This window comes from Triticum urartu, chromosome 6A (genome assembly GCF_056163025.1).
Source record: "Triticum urartu cultivar PI428250 chromosome 6A, HENAU_Tu73, whole genome shotgun sequence".
Classification (NCBI taxonomy): Eukaryota; Viridiplantae; Streptophyta; class Magnoliopsida; order Poales; family Poaceae; genus Triticum; species Triticum urartu.
Window position 1 is genome coordinate 265,112,635 of NC_141878.1, and position 22,802 is coordinate 265,135,436.

The following is a 22,802-nucleotide window of genomic DNA, read 5'->3' on the forward strand; positions in this document are numbered from 1 at the left end:
CCAAACCATTTATCTGCCAGCCTTCTTTTCTGGTCCTGGTCCTTTCTATACAACTTCTGGGCCTTTTTGGTCCTTGTTGGTTTCTATAGGATTTTTATCGCCTTCTTTTGCAGTATCATTGATCGACGCCCATTCTCTTGCCACCGGGGTTCTTTCGCCACCGGTTTCAATGGGCTACGATTTTTGCGCTATGCTTCATTCTCTTGATGTGCCATCTTCTCTTGACACTAATCTTGTATCTTCTCCTAAAGTTGTCTTCCTCTGATGTGCCATCTTCCCGTTTTACCCTTTTGGGTTGACTCAACAAGTTTTAAAGACTCCATGCCAAGACGACACTCCCAAGATGTGGAGTTTGGATTATCCCTTTCTTTCAGTGTTATACTTCTTCAAATGCAATGCTATTGCATATGCTTTGCATTTCAGGGGAGAGAGGGCCGGGGGTTAAGGAGTATTAGTATTTGTCCAAATTAGTCTAGACGTTCTTACCTATACCCCAAGTCATTTGTAATATATAAATGCCCCATGGCCTATGCAATACAACAAAGTTGCTCCTCTAACAGCAGGGACTCCATTTCAAGATCAGCAGTAGCAGTGGAACCAATGCAGGTAGAACTTGCAACCTATCTAACAAGATGAACTAGGGAGAAATCTTGTCACAGCAAGATGAACTAGCGATGAACTTGCAAACTGGGCTTGAGAGAGCAGGTCCTTCCACCGCCACACCACCGCCTGCGCCCCGCCGCCAAATGCACCAGAAGGGAGGGTGGGTGGGAGATCAAAGAAGTATTCTTCAGAAACCACAATCCAACCCACTTCCTGAAGCCGAACTATCTACCGCCGCTATGCTTCACCGATGAGCCACACCACCACCGTAGATCAGGAGGGAAGGGGATTTATAGGAAGCCAACCTTGACCTCTCCAGATCTCCAACGCCTCGAAGAATTGCTAGCTCTAGATACCAATTGTTAGCCCCTGACTAACTGAAATTAAGAAGAGTGCTATTTCTTCAGAAATGACAAAAGTAGCAGAGTTTGAGAGAGAAAAGCTTCGGTTTGCACAGCAAGCAGATACTTGTATTTGGGCCAGCTGGAGCATGACAGTTAGGGTTTCAACACGATTATGTAGAGATGCCCTCTTCCAAAAGGATTTGAGGCCTTATAGTTGTTAAACTTAATGCACTAGCCAACGCAACCAAAAGTCCAAACTGATGGAAAGGGCTAGGCAATCCACATCACTTCAACACCCCATCTCACGTGTGACGCGGGAAGTCAACACGTGAATACTCAGAGGTATGGCTCAAGAGGCCTATACATGGACACTGAGGGGGGCGCAGCAATTTTTTCATAAATAGCGAAAGCCAGAACTTGAACTCGAGAGCTTAGGCCTTGATACCATGTTAAGCTTCTTGAGCCATACCTCTGAGTCTATTCACGTGTACAGTTCCTGATCGGCTGCTACTACCTAGTACTATATTTTGTAATACCAATCCATGAAAAAAAAAGCTTCATGTTTCCTCTGCTGCCACCGCCGCTAGTCTAGTCTACTAGTCTAGTGTGTGCTTCCTAGCTTCTAGTTCTATGTTTTCCGCTGTGTTCACCAAGTCCATTGCTCTTTTTTTCGTGTTTCTCATGCCATGCAAGTCCACCATACCTTTGTCTGTCATCCTTTCTCTGGTCTTGATCCTTTATATACAACTTTTGTTGCCTACTAGTCCTTGTTGTTTTCTATACGATTTTCGTGGACTCTTTTTGCATTGTCGATCTATGCCCATTGTCTTAGCCGTTCAGCTTTTTTTCCCATCGGTTGTCGTGGGCTATGATTTTCTGCACAATGTTTAATTCTCTTGATGTGCCATCTTCCTTTGACAATCCATCTTCTCTTAATACTTATCTTGTATCTTCTACTGATGTGGTGTGTTTCTCTGATGTACCATCTCGTTACCCCCTTTGGCTTGACTCTGAAGACTATCATAACGGCCAGCAGCACACGCGAACGGAGCAACCCCCTTTGGCTTGACTCTGAAGACTATCATAACGGCCAGGAGCACACGCGAACGGAGCAGCGGCCTACGTCCTGGCCAGGGAGGTGGAGGTAGCATTGGCCCTGAGCTGAACGAGGCAACCTCGATTTGGTCTGCCTGGTGGGGTAGACGACAGCGGGAAGCTGGGTAGGTGGGCAGCGCAAGACCCGCAGGCAGACAAGAGGCAGCAGTCCAGCGGAATCCAGCAGCCGTGGACCTGCAGGGCCGGCAGGCGAGCTGGGTAGGGGCGGACGTGCGAAGCATCGCGCCCAGGAACAGCAGCCAGCAGAAGTCAACGGGGCGGCCTGATCTAGATTTTAGTGAAGCGTCCCGATCTCAGACTTGGAGTTGCGCGACTTTTATCTTAATGGTCGCAGATATACATGGTCTAACGAATGTCGCCAGCCAACCTTGGAGAAGCTGGATCGATGCCTCGCCTCTGGGGAGTGGGAGCCATTATACCTATCATCTTTCCCCACGGCGTTGAGCACTAGTGTCTCTGACCATTGCCCTCTGCTCCTCAGCTTGGACCCAGATCACAGAAGGCGGACACGGTTTCATATTGAGAGTTTCTGGACAAGAATTGATGGCTTCCATGAGGTGGTCCAGCAAGCATGGAACTCAGTCACTCCGGAGCAAAACCCTTTCAAGAGGCTGGCGGCTAAGCTCAAGGCTACGGTTGCAAGCTGGCAAGCTGGAGTGATCGTTTTGTCGGCAACATTAAGCTACAAATCCTCATTGCCAATGAGGTTATCAAGAGATTGGACGTGGCTATGGAATCCAGAGAGCTATCGGTAGAGGAACAAGCGCTTAGGCGGCTGCTCAAGAAGAAACTACTCTGGTTGGCCTCACTTGAGAGGACGATTGTGAGGCAAAGATCAAGGATCACGTGGCTCAAGGAAGGTGACGCATGCACACAGTTTTTCCATGCCCAAGCGAGTCATAGGAGGAGAAGGTCCATCACATCGTTAAATGTGGAAGGCACTCTGGTCTCGGATCATGAGGATAAGGCAGATGCGATGGACGAGTTCTTCAACTTGTTGGTTCCTGTCCGGATAGGCGTGGAGAGGCCGTGGAGATCAGAGACTACCGGCCGATAAGTCTCATACATAGTTTCCCGGAGCTAGTGGCCAAGGTGCTTGCCACTAGGATGGCTCCAAGATGACCACACTTGTTGGATCGCATCAAAGTGCATTCATTGTGGCAGATGCTTACATGATAATTACATGATGGTGCAAGGGATGGCCCAAAAACTTCACAGCTCCAAGAAAGCGGCAGTGATGCTAAAGCTGGACATTATGATGGCTTTCGATATTGTGGATTGGGCCTTCTTACTTGAGGTTCTGCACAAGCTTGGTTTTGGTCATCGTTGGCGAGCTTGGATCCTGGGCTGCTATCCACCTCATCTACTCGCGCGCTGGTGAATGGCATACCCGGCGAGGTGATCTACAACCGGAAGGGGTTGCGGCAGGGGGATCCCCTATCCCCGCCGCTATTTGTCCTACTGATGGACGGGTTACACTTCATGCTGCGAGCTGCTGCTGCGCAGGGTATTTGTAACGCCCCAAGGCCGGAGCTTCAGATGCCTTCCAGGGTTTCCGGGTTTTCGTTGTGTGATTTGTTTCTGCTTGTTGCAGTCATCTTTGCATCATGTGCATTGCATCATGCCATCATCTCATAATTCTTTTGCATCTCAACTAAATAAATTTTGTGGATCTTCGATCCATTTAAATCGAGGGAAGAGTGACTTCTCTTTATAACATATCCTTTCAATATTAGGGAGCTATAATAAATATTCCATTCTTTTGGAATTCACCATAACACACTTGCAAATTATCCCAATGCCTTTGTTATCTTAATTCTTGGTCTTCAATCTTGCCATATATTCTTTCATCATATTCCGGAGCTCCACCAAAAAACCTCAACATTTTTGGACCTCCCTATCACCTACTTCCTATGCAAAACCATTTGAATTAAATTCAAATGAGTTCGTTTCAAACTTCACCCACGTGATCATTTCCATTTTTCGTGGACCAAGCTCATTTTTGTGACTCTGAGAAAATTTACTTCATGTCCAAACTCCACTGCAAATCCCTCTCGGCTTTTCTTCCAAGTTTCTTTTCTTTTATATAGTTAAAAAAGAGTTGGAGAGGGGAGAGAGAGCCCAGCAGCCAGGCCTTTTCCCTTTCCACAGGCCCAGCCGCAGCCCACTTGGGCCTCCCCACTCTAGCCGGTCAGGCCCAACCCGCACCGGACCTAACCCTAGCAGCCACTAGGCCCGACCGAGACCACCATCTCCTTCGATCCCTCGCGCACCTCTCCCTCTCGTACCCCTTCCACCCAGCACCGCCAGGGAGAGCGCTCCCGATCTCATCTCCCTCGATCCCACTCCTCTCACTCTCATTCTCCCGTGCCCGATCCCATCTTCCTCTCTCCCCTCGTCCAGTTCTCACGAGCGCTGCCCAGGCCTCGCCCGACCCCCCTGTCGCGGTCTCTTCAGGCGACCATGGCGCCCCGTCGGCCGACGAGCCACCGCTGCCGTTGGCACCCGCTGCCCTGCCGCGCCGGAGTCTCCTCGTGCGCCTCCCTACTTCGTCCGGCCGCCGCGCCGCCAAGCTCCTCCACCGCGCCTCGCCTTCGACCTCAGATTTCGCGTCCCATGGCCACGAGCGCCACCAGCAGCAGTTTCAAGCCGTCCCCATCGCCGAGTCCCTCTCTGCCCTTCTGCACCTCGTCTCCGGCCCTGCCCGTCGGAGCCACGCCTCCCGGTGCCCGCAACTGCATCGCCGGTCTTCCTCCTTGACGTTGTCGCCTCGAGCCTCCCCATGCCTCGCGAGACCAACGTGCCAAGTTCCCGCCGCTGCCGCTGCTGCTGCAAGTTCCGCGGCCGTTGCTCCTGCATCGCGCCAAGTCCCTGCATCACGCCCTGTTGCAGTGGACGCCAAGTCCAACGATCACCGAGCGTGGAACTCGCCAAGTACCACAAGTTCCTGATGGATGCGCCAAATCCCCAGCGAGACCCGTTTTCGTCAAGTTCGACTACACGGCTAAGACCTCGGAGTTGGACCGCAAGCGCCAAGTACCCCACCGGCAAGACCACACGGATGCCCGAACGAGTACCGAACGATTCGCAAAGACCGACGAGAACGACTTCGTGGACCGACGAGTACCACGGCGACCGTTGTACGCCAAGTACCTCTCCGAAAAACGAACATGTACCACTACGTCCGGAGGTATCGGATCCGTCAAGTCCAACCACGAATGGGTACAACTATCGGCGACCCTGAACGACTACGAAACGTGAACCTCTACCGTCGACTCTAGAGCATGCGAGATCGACTACTTCCACTACCGCCGTCGCGAGAACGCCTACTTCCCTCTACGAACAAGAACCGTCCCCTTTGCACGCTACAAAGGTATAACCACCGAGATCGGCGTCCGAGAACGAATACTTGTGTTGTATGAGACGCACCCTTTGTCTCCACCGTGTCCGTTTTGCCACTCGTTTCCATGCCCCTAACCCGTGGGAACCCGGTTACCGGGATCACCCCACCATCTTTTGCACGCTCCCGTCACATTTTCTTTTGCACCGACGTCTCAATGAGTTGTCGGAACCGGAACATTGCCGTGGCACCGTTTCGTTATCGTCGCCGTGGCACCCCTTTCATTTCCGCCACGATGACAAATGCTTCTTAATGCTCTTGTCAACTTTTAATAAAAATTGCATAAACTTGTTCATGTCATCCGCATCATGATAACAACAATTAAAATGTTTAAAATTGTTGTTTGCTTTAAATTGCTATATACATGTGGGGATTTACCGGAATTGTTGTTGTTGTTTCCGGCCTCATTTAAACTTGACTAGATAGGTAGTTTTACTTTGCTTCACCCTCTTGCTATGTTTAACAACATTTAATATTGTTGGGTACATAAACAAGATCGAACTAAATAAGTCACGTGGTGTTTCGTCAATATGCAACTCCGTTGCATATTGAGCTCCACTTAATTTGTAGGGTTGTTTGTGCACTTTGCCAAGCCATGTATCTTTAAACCGGACATGCATCATACTTGGTTGTGCATCATGCCATGTCCATGTGTTGTTTGTTTACTATGTTGTTTGCTTTCTTTCCGGTGTTGCTTCTTCGGGTTGGTTCCGTTAACGTCGTGTTGTGAGGATTCGTTCGACTACGTCCGTTTGTCTTCTTCATGGACTCGTTCTTCTTCCTTGCGGGATTTCAGGCAAGATGACCATACCCTCGAAATCACTTCTATCTTTGCTTGCTAGTTGCTCGCTCTTTTGCTATGCCTATGCTGCGATACCTACCACTTGCTTATCATGCCTCCCATATTATTGAACCAAGCCGCTAACCCACCCTGTCCTAGCAAACCGTTGTTTGGCTATGTTACCGCTTTGCTTAGCCCCTCTTATAGCGTTGTTAGTTGCAGGTGAAGATTGAAGTTTGATCCTTGTTGGAACATGGAGATGTTATTCCTTGTTGGAACATGTTTACTTGTTGGGATATCACAATTCCTCTTATTTAATTAATGCATCTATATACTTGGTAAACGGTGGAAGGCTCGGCCTTATGCCTGGTGTTTTGTTCCACTCTTGCCACCCTAGTTTCCGTCATATCGGTGTTATGTTCCCGGATTTTGCGTTCCTTACGCGGTTGGGTTATAATGAGAACCCCTTGACAGTTCGCCTTGAATAAAACTCCTCCAGCAAGGCCCAACATTGGTTTTACCATTTGCCACCTAGCCTTTTTCTTTCCCTTGAGTCAGCCGGCTCAAGGGTCATCTTATTTTAACCCCCCCCCCCCCCGGCCAGTGCTTCTCTAAGTGTTGGTCCAACTGAGCGATGTCCGAGGCTACCAGGGGCAACTCTGGGCTGGCTTACCCGACGTCTTGCTCATCCGGTGTGCCCTGAGAACGAGATATGTGCAGCTCCTATCGGGATTTGTCGGCACATCTGGGTGGCTTTGCTGGTCTTGTTTTACCATTGTCGAAATGTCTTGTAACCGGGATTCCGAGCCTGATCGGGTCTTCCCGCTAGAAGGAATATCCTTCGTTGACCGTGAGAGCTTGTGATGGGCTAAGTTGGGACACCCCTGCAGGGATTTGAACTTTCGAAAGCCGTGCCCGCGGTTATGGGCAGATGGGGAATTTGTTAATATCCGGTTGTAGAAAACCTGAAGTTGACCTTAATTTAAAATGCATCAACCGTGTGTGTAACCGTGATGGTCTCTTCTCGGCGGAGTCTGGGAAGTGAACACGGTGTTGGAGTTATGTTTGACGTAGGTTGTTCTAGGATCACTTCTTGATCATAGTTGTTCGACCGTGCTTTTGCCTTCTCTTCTCGCTCTCATTTGCGTATGCTAGCCACCATATATGCCAGTCGCTTGCTGCAGCTCCACCTCATACCTTTCACCTTACCTATAAGCTTAAATAGTCTTGATCGCGAGGGTGTGAGATTGCTGAGTCCCTGTGACTCACAGATACTTCCAAAACCAGCTTGCAGGTGCCGAGGATACCGTGCAGATGACGCAACCGAGCTCAAGGAGGAGCTCGAAGAAGATCTTGTCTTTTATGTTGTTTCGTTCTAGTTGATCAGTAGTGGAGCCCAGTTGGGGTCGATCGGGGATCTATGTAGCATTTGGGGTAGTCTTCTTTTATTTTGGTTCCGTAGTCGGACCTTGTGTGTATTTGGATGATGTAATGCTTTATTCATGTAATTGTGTGAAGTGGCGATTGTAAGCCAACTATGTATCTTTTTCCCTTATGTATTACATGGGTTGTGTGAAGATTACCTCACTTGCGACATTGCTTTCAATGCGGTTATGCCTCCAAGTCGTGCTTCGACACGTGGGAGATATAGCCGCATCGAGGGCGTTACAGTATTCTGCCTCCCCTAGCCACTGTGGGACTTCACCACCTGCTGCTGAGCAGGGTATTCTGCCTCCCCTAGCCACTGTGGGACTTCACCACCGTATGTCCATATATGCGGACGACGTCATGACATTGTGGCGCCAGACACAGAGGGGCTGAGAGCCTGTGTCAGAATGATAGACGACTTTGGGAAGGCATCCGGCTTTTGCACAAACCTGGCCAAGTGCTCTGCACATCTCATCAGATGCAGTCCGAAGCAGGTGGATATAGTTCCGGAGGAGCTCAAATGCCAAACCCTCCCATTCCCATGCACATACCTTGGCCTACCGCTTGGGCTACGCAAACCGTCCCCAGCTCAACTGCAGCATTCGGTGGATAGGGTGACCGACAAGTTACCAAGTTGGCGAGCCTCTCTACTACACCGGAGTGGCAGATTGGTGTTGGCAAAAAACACCTTGACAGCAATGCCGGTGCACGCAATGCTGGCACTTGACCTGCCTGCCAAAACAAAGTCCCAACAAAGTCCCTACTATAAAATATCGCGGAATGGCATGTGGTGGGCCTTGAAGAAACACAAAGTCCCAACAAAGTACATTACCCTCATCAAGGACATGTACGATAATGTTGTGACAAGTGTTCGAACAAATGATGGCGACACTGATGACTTCCCGATTAAAATAGGACTGCACCAAGGGTCCGCTTTGAGCCCTTAACCTTTTGCTTTGGTGAGGGATGAGGTCCCAAGGGATATACAAGGAGATATCCCGTGGTGTATGCTCTTTGCGGATGATGTGGTGCTAGTCGATGATAGTTGGGTGGGGGTTAATAGAAAGTTAAGAGCTATGGAGACAAACCATGGAATCAAAAGGTTTTAGACTTGGTAAAACTAAAACGGAGTACATGAGGTGCGGTTTCAGTACTACTAAGCATGAGGAGGTTAGCCTTGATGGGCAGGTGATACCTCAACAGGACACCTTTCGACATTTGAGGTCAATGTTGCAGAAGGATGGTGATATCGATGAGGATGTGAGCCATCGTATCAAAACCAGATGGATGAAGTGGCCTCAAGCTTCTGGCGTTCTCCGTGACAAGAGAGTGCCACAAAAGCTAAAAGGTAGGTTCTACCGGACGACGATTTGACCCGCAATATTGTATGGCTTTGCGTTGGCTGATGAAAAGGCGACATATTCACCGATTAGGTGTAGCGGAGATGCGCATGTTGAGATGGATGTGCGGCCACAAAAGAAAGAATCGGGTCCTAAATGATGATATATGTGATAGAGTTGGGGTAGCACCGATTGAAGAGAAACTTGTCCAACATCGCCTGAGATGGTTCGGCCATATTCAGCGCAGGCCTCCAGAAGCTCCAGTGCATAGCTAATGGCTAATGCATGCTGATAATGTCAAGAGAGGGCAAGGTAGACCAAACTTGACATGGGAGGAGTCCATAAAGAAAGATCTGAAGGTCTGGAATATCACTAAAGAACTAGCCATGGACAGGGGTGCATGGAAGTTAGTTATCCACGTGCCAGAACCATGAGTCAGTTTCGAGATCTTATGAGTTTCAGCTCTAGTCTACCCCAACTTGTTTGCGACTAAAATTGTTGTTGCTGTTGCTGCAGTTGTCAGAGATAGCTTAGCAGATTGGGGTGAAACCAGCTGTCACATGTGGGCTTAGCTGGTGCAACTGGTAGCAGTTCACATTAGGAAACAAATCTGCATCTTGAAGTTTGGTAGGGTCTTATCTCTAGAAATTGTTTCCTAGTTTGTATAGTCCTTTCCACGTTTGCTAGGATCCTAGCCTTAGGCCTCAAGTCTTCCTTATGCACTTTATAGTGCCCACCTCCTAGTCAGATCAGGCTAGCAACAAAGAATCAAATTATCTCCCATCTGATAATTCTTCCCTTGCCTATGCTGTGCGACAACCCCTCCCTGGCTGGAGTCACACCGCAGGGGTCCAAGGCTTCGGCGTAATACCCACACTACATGAAACCAGCACTAGAGGTAAGGAAGTGCATAAACAAGAACTTCTACATGAAGGGAAAAATACATAAAAGACCATGCAAAGAATCATAATTGACATGGTTGGGCAGATACATAGATGTAGTTTCAAGTAGATACCTCCAGAACCGGATAAAATCGGGACAGTGCCCATGCTGATTGTTCCGTTGTTCGCTCTTTTCTATGTGCATGTTTTTTCTGTTTTCAATACGAACAAATGAGCAAACTCTGACATTCAAATTTTGTATACATACAAGCTAAGCTGGAACCTATAACTTTTACCTTCTGAACATCAAATTTCAGTGTAAAACCTCCTCCTGAGGACTTTTTTGTGTCAGTGCATAAGCAGCGCATATTATTCACAGCGATCATGTCATCAGCAGATAATCCTGCCAACTGTCAACAAACATAATATCTTAAAGTTTCGTGCCAATGATCACAGATAGAATCAGCATGGGATCACTTGAGGACTACAGGCTTGTACAGAAGAATAAATGCAAGTTATAGACCTCTCATGCAGCAAGTTGATACTTGATACCACTTCATTGTCACTTATAGGTGCTACCAGCAATGTGGTTCTGAAATAGTTTTGCTTGACAGTAAGATTTAAAGGGGCACCCAAGGAATACAACAATGATAACAAAACCTTTTTCAATCATGTGCAATAAAATAACATTGGAACATGCTCATTCACAGTTCCTTACTATTTATCCGTAATCCACAAATACATGGTACCAGGATAGTCATGCGTTCCAGTATGAAAACTGTATGTGTATGTGCATGCTAGTGTCATATATTCAAGTGTTATCAATTTAGTGGTATTATGGGAGGCAGTGGTAATATGCATTGCAATATCCCTATATGCGGGCGACGTGGTGCTCTTCTGCCACTGTACGTCGAGCGACATCGTGGCTGTGCGGGAGATCTTGGAGCTCTTCGGCCACGCCTCTGGCCTACGTGTGAACTACACTAAGAGGTCTGCCTCGCTGCTGCACTGTGACATGGATGAGGCAACGGACGTGCTCGCACACCTCGGCTGCCCATTGTTGAGCTACCGATCACCTATCTCGGGATCCCCCTCACGATACGACGGCCTACTGCTGCCCAGCTGCAGCCACTAGTTGATGGGATCGCTGGCCGGCTCCCTGCCTGGAAGGCTGGTCTGATGTCCAAACCTGGGCGCCTCGCACTAGTGAAATCTGTCCTGGGAGCCATTCCAGTGCACCAGCTCCTCGCCTTTGCACCGCCAAAAAAGACTCTGCGCCAAATTGAGAAGATCCAGCGTGGCTTCCTATGGGCCGGCCGTGCTACGGCTAACGGCGGTCACTGTCATGTCAACTGGCGACGCATCTGCCGGCCCATCTCGCTTGGTGGTCTCGGAGTCCAGGACCTCGAGCGCGCTGGCCTCGCCCTGAGACTACGATGGCTTTGGTACTCTCGCACTGATCATGAGAGCCCATGGCATGGCCTGGACCTGCAGTTCTCTGCCGAGGAGAGGGCACTCTTCTTTGCCTCCACCACTATGACCATTGGAGATGGCCAGACTGCACTTTTCTGGGAGGACCGCTGGATAAATGGACAGTCCATCAGTGAAATAGCCCCAGCCCTGTACAACTGCATCCCCAAGCTCCGCCGCAAGACTCGAACCGTCGCTCAAGGTATACAGGGCAACAGCTGGGCGAGCGACATACATGGGACTGTAGGGATCAACGAGATTGGCCAATATGTGCAAGTCTGGCAGGCGATCGAGCACTTCTTACTCTTGGATGCCCCCGACCAGCTTGTCTGGAAGTGGACTACCTCTGGCACCTATACAGCACGCTCCTGCTACCTTGCCACTTTCCAAGGATCCACAACTTGTTTCTCCTGGAAGCTCATCTGGAAAAGCTGGGTGCCGCCACGTGTCAAATTTTTCCACTGGCTAGCCAACCTTGATAGGTGCTGGACTGCTAACCGCGTTGCTCGTCGTGGCCTCCAGCAGCAGCCCCGGTGCCCGCTATGCGACCAGGCGCCAGAGACGATGCGACACCTGCTCCTGGAGTGCGCTTTCGCCAAGCAAACCTGGCATGAGATCCTAGCTTGGCTAAGGATGACAATCGCAGGGCCAAACCAGGAGGATACTCTCATGGACTGGTGGCTCCATGCCAAGCAAAACACGCCTACACCGATGCGCAAGGGTCTCGCCTCCATTGCCCTCCTGACGCCGTGGATGATTTGGAAGCAGCGCAACGAATGCATATTCGACAGCGCCCAACCTCTTGTCCCAGTCCTGGTCTCTAGGATCAAGGACGAAGCCGAGCAATGGGCACGAGCTGGTGCTCGTGGCTCGCGGGTCATCTTACCCACCACCTGGGATGTACACTAGTTTTTTACTGATCCGGCATGAACTTCGCCTCTCAGGAGGATTGTAAATAACCTTCTATCTTTCCAATGCAATGAAATGCAAGTCCTTTGCGTTTTCCCGAAAATATGCATTGCTACAAAATGTAAGTGCTACCTGTTACAGCAAGTGCATGACAAGTTATCGTTAACTCGTATGAAGTGCCTACTAAGGAGGCCTCGAGAGACTGCCACACCATCTCACTATTTACCTGCCGTCGGACGTCAAATCTACCAGGTGGCTGTGCCTATTTCTCCAAAGTCTTCATCTCATTACAAAAACGAAGAATGTTCAACTATCTATGCTGTGAGGAAATATGCAACTTGTATTTCCATGAGGCCAATGGTCAATATATATAAACATACAGGTCTGGGAAATATGCAGAAAGCCCTGTGGCAAATCAAGTAACCACCGTAATAGGACATCAACCATCTTCCTCTTAGGGATCATGTTATCAAGGTGATATAGTCTTATCTCATGTTGGAACGGATCAACAATTAGCTATATCTTTACCAAGCGACTAGATGAAGCTAAGTTTCGCAAGTTAAGGCATGAGCTCAGTATCTTAATTCTAGTAGGTTAGATTTATTGCAAGACTGAAATGAACTCGGGAAGCCAAGGATAAAGATGTTAAGGTGTGTTAGTATTGGTCTAGGAGTCCTATTAGACTATGTTTCATTTCCTTGTACCTCAAGTCTGATGTAATATATAAACGCCCCATGGGCTATGCAATAGAGATAGGTTGCATCCATAACATGGTATCATGTGCCCAGGTTTAGGGATTTTTTGGGCGTCGCAACTCGCCTTCCCAATCTAATCTTGCGCCACCATCTTTCTCCTTGCCAGCTATGCTGACCTCCTGTCATCACTGCTCTCCCACACCTCCCATCCTGCCTCTTCCCCACCGCTGCTGTTTCGGCTACTGCCGACCCCGGCTTCCCGCTGTCGCCGGATCTCGCCGGGTCCCGTCCTTGATGTTAACCGCGCGTATTAGAAGGCTGCCACACGAAAATGTCCCAGTTCTCACGAAGGAACTCGCAGAGTGCACTTTCCTATTTGGGGTCCATGTTGGCCCCGATCTGCGCCGCCTTCGACGTGTCACTGGATGGATCTGAATGGTCACCCGACACCGTGATAACTCTGATAGGCCACGACATGTTTAGCTTGAGATAAACGTAATTCGGCATTGCCATGAATTGGCAAAAGCCAACCGGCCTCGGAGGGCGTGGTAACCGCTCCTGAAGGGGACACGTCGAACAACAGTGTCTCGAGGCGGTAGTTCTGCAGCGTGCCAAAGACCACATCAAGGGTGATCTGGCCAAGCCCGCTGGCCTCCTTGCCGCGAATGATGCCCGTGCAACCTGGTTTTGATTAGCTAGAGGCGGGAGGGCGGGATTGCCATCTTCTTCATCGTGTCCAAGTATGGCAGGTCGATACTGTTGTCGTCGTCCATCAGAACCATGTTGAGGTAGCAACCCTCAATTATGGGGTCGAGCACCAGGGCGGCCTTCCCAGGGTGAGGAATATGTTCCGAATGGTCGGACTGATCAAAAGAGATCTGCGACTCGAACCAGCCCGGGAACTGTGTTATCGTGTGCATCTCTGCGTAAACTTCCCGGGTTGACACCTTCTGGGTCCTCTTTGACTATGCGCTAGAGAAGATCATCTGATATGTATGTCGGCCGGCAAGGGTGTTGCTCTGGGCTGCTAGGGCGGCGCCACCTGCGTCGCCCCCGTGTCTGCCGTCGTTGAGCAGATTCGGCCTTTCGTCGTGGATGTCGTCCTCTCCACCGTTGGCTATCCATTGGCCTGCTTTCTGCCTATTGGTGTGCGTGGTCGTCGGGCCATCCTTCAAGGAGTGGTAGTGGCAGGGCATGTTCATAATTTTGTCGTAGGTCGGGCCTCTGCCCTTTTCCTTTTGCTGCCATTGGCGCTTCTTCGCGCCCTTGCTGCCGCTGTTGCGTTGGGCCCCGAACTCAGTGTTCACGTGGTATTCGAGCTTGGGCTCCTTGCGCTTGCAGTTTCGGTTGTTGTTGTGGCAAGGTCGGCTCCACCCATCTTTCACTCCGTGCGTGCCGGGGTCGCCCCGAGAGTTTGAGGACTTCCGTGTTGTCTGCTTGGCTTGCCAAGCCTCGTCGCCGGAAGCGAACTCGCTGGGGACTCTCGGTCATGGTCCAGATGGGAGTCCGGCCCATCTCGAGGGTGAGCCACTCTTCATTCTAGCCGTTCTTGAAAGTTGTGATGGCCTCGACGTCGGTGATGTCGGTTATGGTATTCTTCTTCAACCACTGCCATCACAAGACCCTCCAACTCTCCTAGTCCCTCGAAGGCTACACACCCACCGGGTGCACTAATCGTGCCCCTAGTCTCTGCAGAAGACGAAGAAATCATGAAGCTTTGCAGGCGTCACCGAAGCTAGCTCTTTGGAAGCTGGTCATCTTCAGCAACAATCCAAGACCAGGAGGTCGGATGCCGCACGCGCCTCGCGTAGCCTGCTCCGCCTTCCCCTTTAGGCATCCAAACCCGGCATATCACATTGTTTCCCGCCCTGCAGTCGACTCGGCGTGTGGTTTGCTCTATCTCTCAGAAGTTAATGAAGACCCTCCATCAGACTTCGTGAGCAAGCCGAAGGATCAAGGGCCACTGATGGTGTCCCTTACCAGGGGTACCGTGAGCCGCATGAAGTCAGACCAAGAGGTCGGGAGTTGGCCCCATAGCCCATAGGGAGCATCATCAACTTATAAAGCAAGACATGTATTCTACTTGTGCTGCAACCCTTGTAAACCGACTTGGACTCTTAACCCTACCCCTCGTCCACCTATATAAGCTCTCTCTCTCCCTCCCTCCCTCCCCTCTCTCTCTCTCTAGACATGCAAGAGTAGGGTATTACCTCACCTCACGGGCCTAAACTTGAACTTGGTAAATCATTCATCTCGTGTACACCCAATCTGATCCTCTATGCATGCCACCCCATGATTATTTCTCTCTGGGTCATCGCACTAGTTGCGGTACCCCATCGAGGGATCTGCCGAATTTTACATCGGATTTACACCGACAAATGGTGAAGATGATGATGTGTTAGAGTTATAATATAAGTCATGTACCCCTTTGTATTTATCCCGTTGTATGGGGGGTTTCCTGCATATGTTCCACACCTGTACATGTATATATATATATCGGCCTATGGCCTCATGGGAATACAAGTTGCATATTCCTAACATGGTATTAGAGCTAGGTCAATTTTTTGCACGCTGCAACTCGTGCGTTTGATCCGTCTGCTCGATCGAAGCAGGGGGCTCGTTCAGCAGGCGCCCCCGATCTCCTCTCCAGCCAACCTCCTCGCTGCCTGCCGAATCGCCGCTGCCATCGCCGATCTCAAGCTCTCTTAGATCCTCGCCTCGAATCACCTGAGTCTGCGTGTGTGCTTGGCTTCCGCTGCTCCAGTCGCCAGCGCCTCCCGCTGCCGGCCCGTCCCGATCCGATCGCCCCGATCTTCCGCTCGACGCTGCTTCCGTCCCCAGCCAGCGCCTGATCCCGATCTGGTCGCTCTCGTCGGATCCAAAAAAAAAATGTCTGCTGCATCGGGCTATGTTGCTGTTCCTCGCTGTCCGGTGATCTTTGATGGTACTAACTACACCGAGTTCACTGGCTTCATGCGCATTCACATGCGTGGCATCCGTCTTTGGGGTGTTCTTTCTGGCGAGGTCTGCTGTCCGCCACGTCCAGTTCCTCCGGTGGCCCCTACTCCGCCAACTCCATTGGTTCTTCCTACGGATGCTAATCAGGCCGCCAAGGATGCGGCTAAGGTTGCTGATGAGGCTGCTGATCGTGCTTATGATGAGAGGGTTTTGGCTTATGAGGAGGCTCTTCAGACATATCATGGTGCTCTGTCTGTTTACGCCCAGTGGCTTGATGATGATGCTCGTGCTGCAGCTGTTCTCACTGCTAGTGTTCTGCCTCAGTTTGCTTCTGAATTTCTGGGTCTTTCTACTGTCTTTGAGATGTGGACCCGTCTTCGTGAGCGCTATCAGCCCTCTGGTGATGCCTTATACCTCTCTGTGATCCGTCAGGAGCATGCTCTTCAGCAGGGTGACTACTGTTGATGACTTCTATGCACAGAGTTCCGCTTTCTGGTGCCAGCTTGATTCTCTCCGTAGTGCTGGGTGCCGTACCTGCCCCTGTTGCCAGGCTGTCCAGGCCAATTTGAAGTTTCATCGCGTCTATGAGTTCCTGTCTCGGCTCCGTAAGGAGTTTGAGCCCCGGCGTGCTCAGTTGTTTGCTCGTGGCCGTATTTCTCTCATGGAGGCGCTTTCTGAGATTCGTGCTGAGGAGACTCACTTACGTGGTGCTGGTTTGCTGGAGGTTCCCTCTGTGCTCGCTACTCGTGCTCCTACGCCACCTGCTCCATCGACCCCTTCTCGCTCGAGTGCTCCGCCGCTCTTGCCCACTCCTTCTGGAGGCTCAAGTCGCCCCCGTCCACATTGCGCCTATTGCAACAATGATGGTCATCTTGAGTCTCAGTGCTACACGAAGAAGAAACACCTGCGCAAGGCTCGATCATCATCTTCAGGGACTTCGTCATCTACCTCGACAGCTTCAGCCATTGCTTTGACTGAGCAGGATATTCTGAGACTTAAGCGTCTGCTCGCGGCTTCAGGTTCTTCCTCGACGGGTACTGCCGGTTCTGTGACTGATGCTTCCCGCACTGAGCACTCACCCTCTACACAGTCAGGTACATCCCCATGGGTTCTGGACTCTGGAGCTTCTTTTCATATGTCTTCTCATTCTTCCACTTTGTCCTCTCTTCGATCACTGGATTCTCCTATTCATGTCTTCACTGCTGATGGTACTCCACTTTCTGTTGCTAGTAGAGACAATCTTACTACTTATTCTGTTCCTGATGTTGCTCATGTTCCTCGACTTACCATGAATTTGTTTTCTGCTGGTCAACTTACGGATTCTGGTTGTCGCGTCATCCTCGACGTTGATTCTTGTTCTGTCCAGGACCGTCACACGCACACTCTGGTTGGGGCTGGCCCTCGCCGCCGTGATTCTCAGGGTCTTTGGGAGTTGGACTGGCTTCATGTTCCTTCTGCTGCCACCACCATCGCCAGTTCTTCCGCTTCTGTCGCCTCCGTCACTGGTTCCTTCCAGCAGTGGCATCATCGACTTGGTCATCTGTGTGGTTCTCGGTTGTCTTCTTTAGTTCGTCGAGGCCTTCTGGGGTCTGTCTCAGGAGATGTCTCTTTAGAGTGTCAGGGTTGTCATCTTGGCAAGCAGATTCAGTTACCATATTCACATAGTGAGTCAGTGTCTAAGCGTCCTTTCGATTTAGTCCATTCTGATGTATGGGGTCCGGCCCCTTTCGCTTCGAAAGGTGGTCATAAATACTATATTATTTTCATAGATGATTTCTCTCGTTACACATGGCTTTATTTCATGACTTCTCGTTCTGAGGTGTTGTCTATTTATAAGCGTTTTGCTGCCATGGTTCATACTCAGTTCTCTTCACCCATTCGTGTTTTTCGTGCTGACTCCGCTGGCGAGTATATCTCTAAGATGTTGCGTGGTGTTCTTGCTGAGTACAGGACTCTCTCTCAATTCTCTTGTCCTGGTGCTCATGCTCAGAATGGTGTGGCTGAGCGAAAGCATCGACATCTTCTTGAGACGGCTCGTGCATTGATGATTGCTGCCTCTCTCTCGCCTCATTTTTGGGCTGAGGCCGTCTCCACATCCACCTATCTTATCAATATACAGCCTTCCGCTGCTCTACAGGGTGGTGTTCCTTTCGAGCGACTTTTTGATCGTTCTCCCGATTATTCGATGCTTCGCTCGTTTGGCTGTGTTTGCTATGTTCTTCTTGCCCCTCGCGAACGCACCAAACTGACCGCTCAGTCTGTTGAGTGTGTCTTCTTAGGCTACAGTGATGAGCATAAGGGCTATCGTTGTTGGGATCCTATTGGTCGTCGGATGCGTATCTCTCGAGATGTGACTTTTGAAGAGTCTCGTCCCTTCTACCCACGCCCATCTTCCTCGACTTTTTCAGTGCAGGATATCTCTTTCCTCACTTTTCCTGACTCACCTATCACTCCCGCCGAGACTGTACCTCTCCGTTCCACTTCCTCTCCTTCTCCACATCTAGTTGATTTGCAGCCACCATCATCCCCGGTCTCCTCACCTCGCATGTCACCGGGTTCTCCACCTTCATCTCCGGTGACTTCCTCCCCGGTCTCCTCTCCCAGCCTGTCACCGGATTCTACACCTTCATCTCCGGTGACTTCTTCGTCCCCACCCCCTGATTCTACCTTGCCGATTCCTCCTTCTATTATTCCATCTTTTCCTCAGCATTACACTCGTCGTCCACGACCAGTTGATGCCTCTGTGGATGGGTCGTCATCTTCCTCTCAGCCTACTTATGGCTTGCGTTCTCGTCCTCGTCCGCCTGTTGATCGCTTTGGATTTCCCACCGCTGGTGCTGCTGTTCTTGAGCCGACTTCTTACCGACAGGCTGTTGTTCATCCTGAATGGCAGTTTGCGATGGCAGAGGAGATTGCTGCTCTTGAACGCACTGGTACCTGGGATCTTGTTTCTCTTCCTCCCGGAGTCCGTCCGATCACTTGTAAGTGGGTCTACAAGGTTAAGACTCGCTCCGATGGTTCTCTTGAGCGTCACAAAGCTCGTCTTGTGGCTCGTGGTTTTCAGCAGGAGCATGGTCGTGATTATGACGAGACTTTTGCTCCTGTGGCTCATATGACCACTGTTCGTACACTTCTTGCCGTTGCCTCTGCACGCCACTTGTCTATATCTCAGCTTGATGTTAAGAATGCCTTTCTTAATGGTGAGCTGGGTGAGGAAGTGTACATGCAGCCACCATCTGGGTATTCTGTTCCTGATGGCATGGTATGTCGTCTTCGTCACTCTCTCTATGGCCTTAAGCAAGCCCCCCGTGCCTGGTTTGAGCGCTTTGCTTCTGTGATCACTGCTGCTGGTTTTTTAGCCAGTGCTCATGATCCAGCATTGTTTATTCACCTTTCTCCTCGTGGACGGACTCTTCTTCTTTATGTTGATGACATGATCATCACGGGGGATGACCCCGAGTATATTGCCTTTGTAAAGGCCCGTCTTAGTGAGCAGTTTCTTATGTCTGATCTTGGACCTCTTCGCTACTTTCTTGGGATTGAAGTCTCTTCTACCTCTGATGGCTTTTTTATATCCCAGGAAAAGTATATCCAGGATCTTCTTGCTCGTGCTGCTCTTACTGACGAGCGCGTTGTTGAGACTCCTATGGAGCTCAATGTTCACCTCCGTGCTACTGATGGTGATCCTCTCCCTGACCCGACGCGTTATCGTCATCTTGTTGGCAGTCTTGTCTATCTAGCTGTCACTCGTCCGGACATCTCTTATCCGGTTCATATTCTGAGTCAGTTTGTCTCTGCCCCCACCTCGGTTCACTATAGCCATCTCCTTCGTGTTCTTCGATATCTTCGAGGCACGATCTCTCACCGTCTATTCTTTCCTCGCTCCAGTTCTTTACAGCTCCAGGCCTATTCAGATGCTACGTGGGCTAGTGATCCTTCCGATCGCCGTTCACTTTCTGCTTACTGTGTTTTTCTTGGTGGTTCTCTCATTTCCTGGAAGACGAAGAAACAGCTTGCAGTTTCCCGTTCGAGTGCCGAGGCTGAGTTGCGAGCAATAGCTCTTTTGACGGCAGAGGTGACTTGGTTACGGTGGTTACTTCAGGATTTTGGTGTTTCTGTCACTACACCGACTCTGCTTTTATCTGACAGTACAGGTGCTATCAGCATTGCACGCGATCCTGTGAAGCATGAGCTCACCCAGCATATTGGTGTTGATGCTTTCTATGTGCGCGCTGCTGTGCAGGATCAGGTTATTGCTCTTCAGTATGTGCCTTCCGAGTTACAGTTGGCGGATTTCCTGACGAAGGCTCAGATTAGAGCACAACATTGCTTTTATCTCTCCAAACTCAGTGTTGTTCATCCCCCATGAGTTTGAGGGGGGGTGTTAGAGTTATAATATAAGTCATGTACCCCTTTGTATTTATCCCGTTGTATGAGGGGTTTCCTGCATATGTTCCACACCTGTACATGTATATATATATATCGGCCTATGGCCTCATGGGAATACAAGTTGCATATTCCTAACAGTCACTACTGAAAAGAGTTGGTAGATGAGTTCACGAGGACGGAAAGACCGGTGATGGTGGCCGCAAAAGGGTACAAAGCATTGCACCAATAGTGTACGGAAGGCAATCAAGACAATGAAGATTGGAAGGGACCGAGACCAAAAATATATCAATTGGGACGGAGAATAGTTGCAGCATCGCGAGAAAAAAAAATAAACTTAAACAAATGCATGGTCGTTCCCTTGGTGAAACATTAATGCTTTGATATGTTCAACACACTAACCCATATATCGTTTAACACTACGTGTCTAGTGCATAAAACAAAGTGGGCTATATCCTTCACGGAAAAGACAAATCAAGAACACCCACGATGACACTAAGGCCTTGCAAGTTGCAGCTATCACTACAAAGCATGTCTTGAAATAATGTTTCAAGATGTTAACATGTGTTGCATATATGTACAGGCAAAATAACATTTACATCGGAACCAAAACAAATATGGCAGCAGCCGAAAATATAACAAAGAATTTAATCGAGAACTTACACAAATTAAGCACAAGATATCTTGAAGTTGACAAATAAATACAAAAGGAAAGATTACCTGCATCATTTTTGTACCCTTATCGCTTTCAAACTTCTCTGGATTGATTGCTGCGTAAATCATGAGCAGACGCAACTTATTTTCACGACTTACACCCTACAGAGTCAGTAAATATCCAAATATAATGTCCAAAGAAATCCAATGTGTCATTCTATGTAGTTAAAATTAAAAAAAAAATACCAATTGTGTCCGGAAAAAATTGATTAATTCTTTTGTCCCAGCATCACCAAATACAAGATCTTGCTCTAGTTGTCCAACATCTCTAAGACATTGCTCCCTTATTATGACATTGAGTTTTCCTGCAATCTGCATGAAGCAGTAATTAATTATTAATGGATGTGATACATGACCGAACGTTATCTTGTGAGATGTAATTGTTACGAAATGAACCCAGTTGTATTGAACGAGCCAACAGCAATTACATATACATGGGAAATAAGCAAAGAAGACCCTACACAATGTGGTAACTACACACACAGCTCAACCATGTTCTAACCCCCACCCCCCTTCAAACTCATGGGGGATCTTGGACTGAGTTTGGACAGGAGAAGGCTGTGTTGTGGCCGTGTCTAAGCTTTCGTCAGAAAATAAGCAAGCTGAAGCTCCAAGGGCACATACTGAAGGGCCACAGTCCTCTCTTGCACCTGAGAACGCATGTAGGGGTCAGAAAATAAGCAAGTTGAGGCTGCGAGGGCACATACCGATGTTCTTGGTAAGCTCATGCTTCACAGGATCATGGGCAATGTTGAGTGCCACGTGCTGTCGGAGAGCAAAGGGGTCAGTGCAGCAGTGGGAACACAAAAATCCTGAAAAAGCCACCGTCCAAGTAATCTTTGCAATCACGGAGGCTATAGTGCGTAGCTCAGCCTCAGCACTGGAGCGAGATACAACAGTCTACTTCTTGGTCTTCCAGGCAATTAGAGAGGAGCCAATAAAACATAATAGGTGGAAAGAGTGCGGCGATCAGTGTGATCGCTTGCCCAAATCACATCACAGTAGGCCTGAAACTGGAGAGCTAGAGCTAGAGAAGAATAGGTGACGGGTCACAGTCCCACAAAGATAACGAAGAACACGGAGAACATGACTAGTGAGGTTGAGTGGGAGCAGGGACAGACTGACTCAGAATCTGCACAACATAAGAAATGTCAAAACGAGTGATGCCTAGATAGACAAGGCTCCCAACAAGATGATAGTAGCAAGTGGGATCCGCAAGTGGTTCACCCTCACCAGGACAAAGATGAAGAACAAAATCGATAGGAGTGTCAACCGTGCGCTGATCAAAGGCAAGCACGAGTGAGAACACCTTGGATGTACTTCTCTTGAGAGAGATAAGTGCCCTCAAGGGAAGAAATGATCTTAAGTCCAAGAAAGTAGCAAAGAGAACCCAAATTGCTCATCAAGAATTGCTCATGAAGACGTTTCTTGACAAAATCAATGAATTGGTGGTCATCCCCTGTGATAACCATGTCATTAACATAAAGGAGCAAAAGGGTGCGACCATGAGTGTGAATAAACAGAGTAGGATCATGAGTACTAGAAGAGAAATCTGTGATGGCGGCGGAGAAACGCTCAAACCAGGCACGAGGATCTTGATTCAGCCCATAAAGTGAGGGGCAGAGGAGACAAACAGTGCCATCAGAGACGGTACATCTAGGAGGTGGTTGCATATAGGCCACTTCCCACAGTTCACCATTCAGGAAGGCATCTTGACATCTAATTGATGTTAGCGTTATAATATAAGTCATGTACCCCTTTGTATTTATCCCGTTGT

At 49.3% G+C, this 22,802-nt stretch overlaps 1 protein-coding gene across 3 annotated transcripts in view; it reads right to left on the reverse strand.

Moving 5' to 3' along the window:
- LOC125516767 (putative protein transport Sec1a) overlaps nt 1-22,802 on the reverse strand; it is a 77,562-nt gene that overhangs the window by 6,612 nt on the left and 48,148 nt on the right. For all 3 annotated transcript variants that reach the window (XM_087527795.1, XM_087527794.1, XM_087527796.1), the window contains 4 exons: nt 21,212-21,337; nt 21,032-21,127; nt 10,190-10,303; nt 10,028-10,105 (listed from right to left, as the gene is read on the reverse strand). In XM_087527795.1, the coding sequence (XP_087383921.1) occupies nt 10,028-10,105; nt 10,190-10,303; nt 21,032-21,127; nt 21,212-21,337 (414 nt within the window). The remainder of the gene's footprint in view (nt 1-10,027; nt 10,106-10,189; nt 10,304-21,031; nt 21,128-21,211; nt 21,338-22,802) is intronic.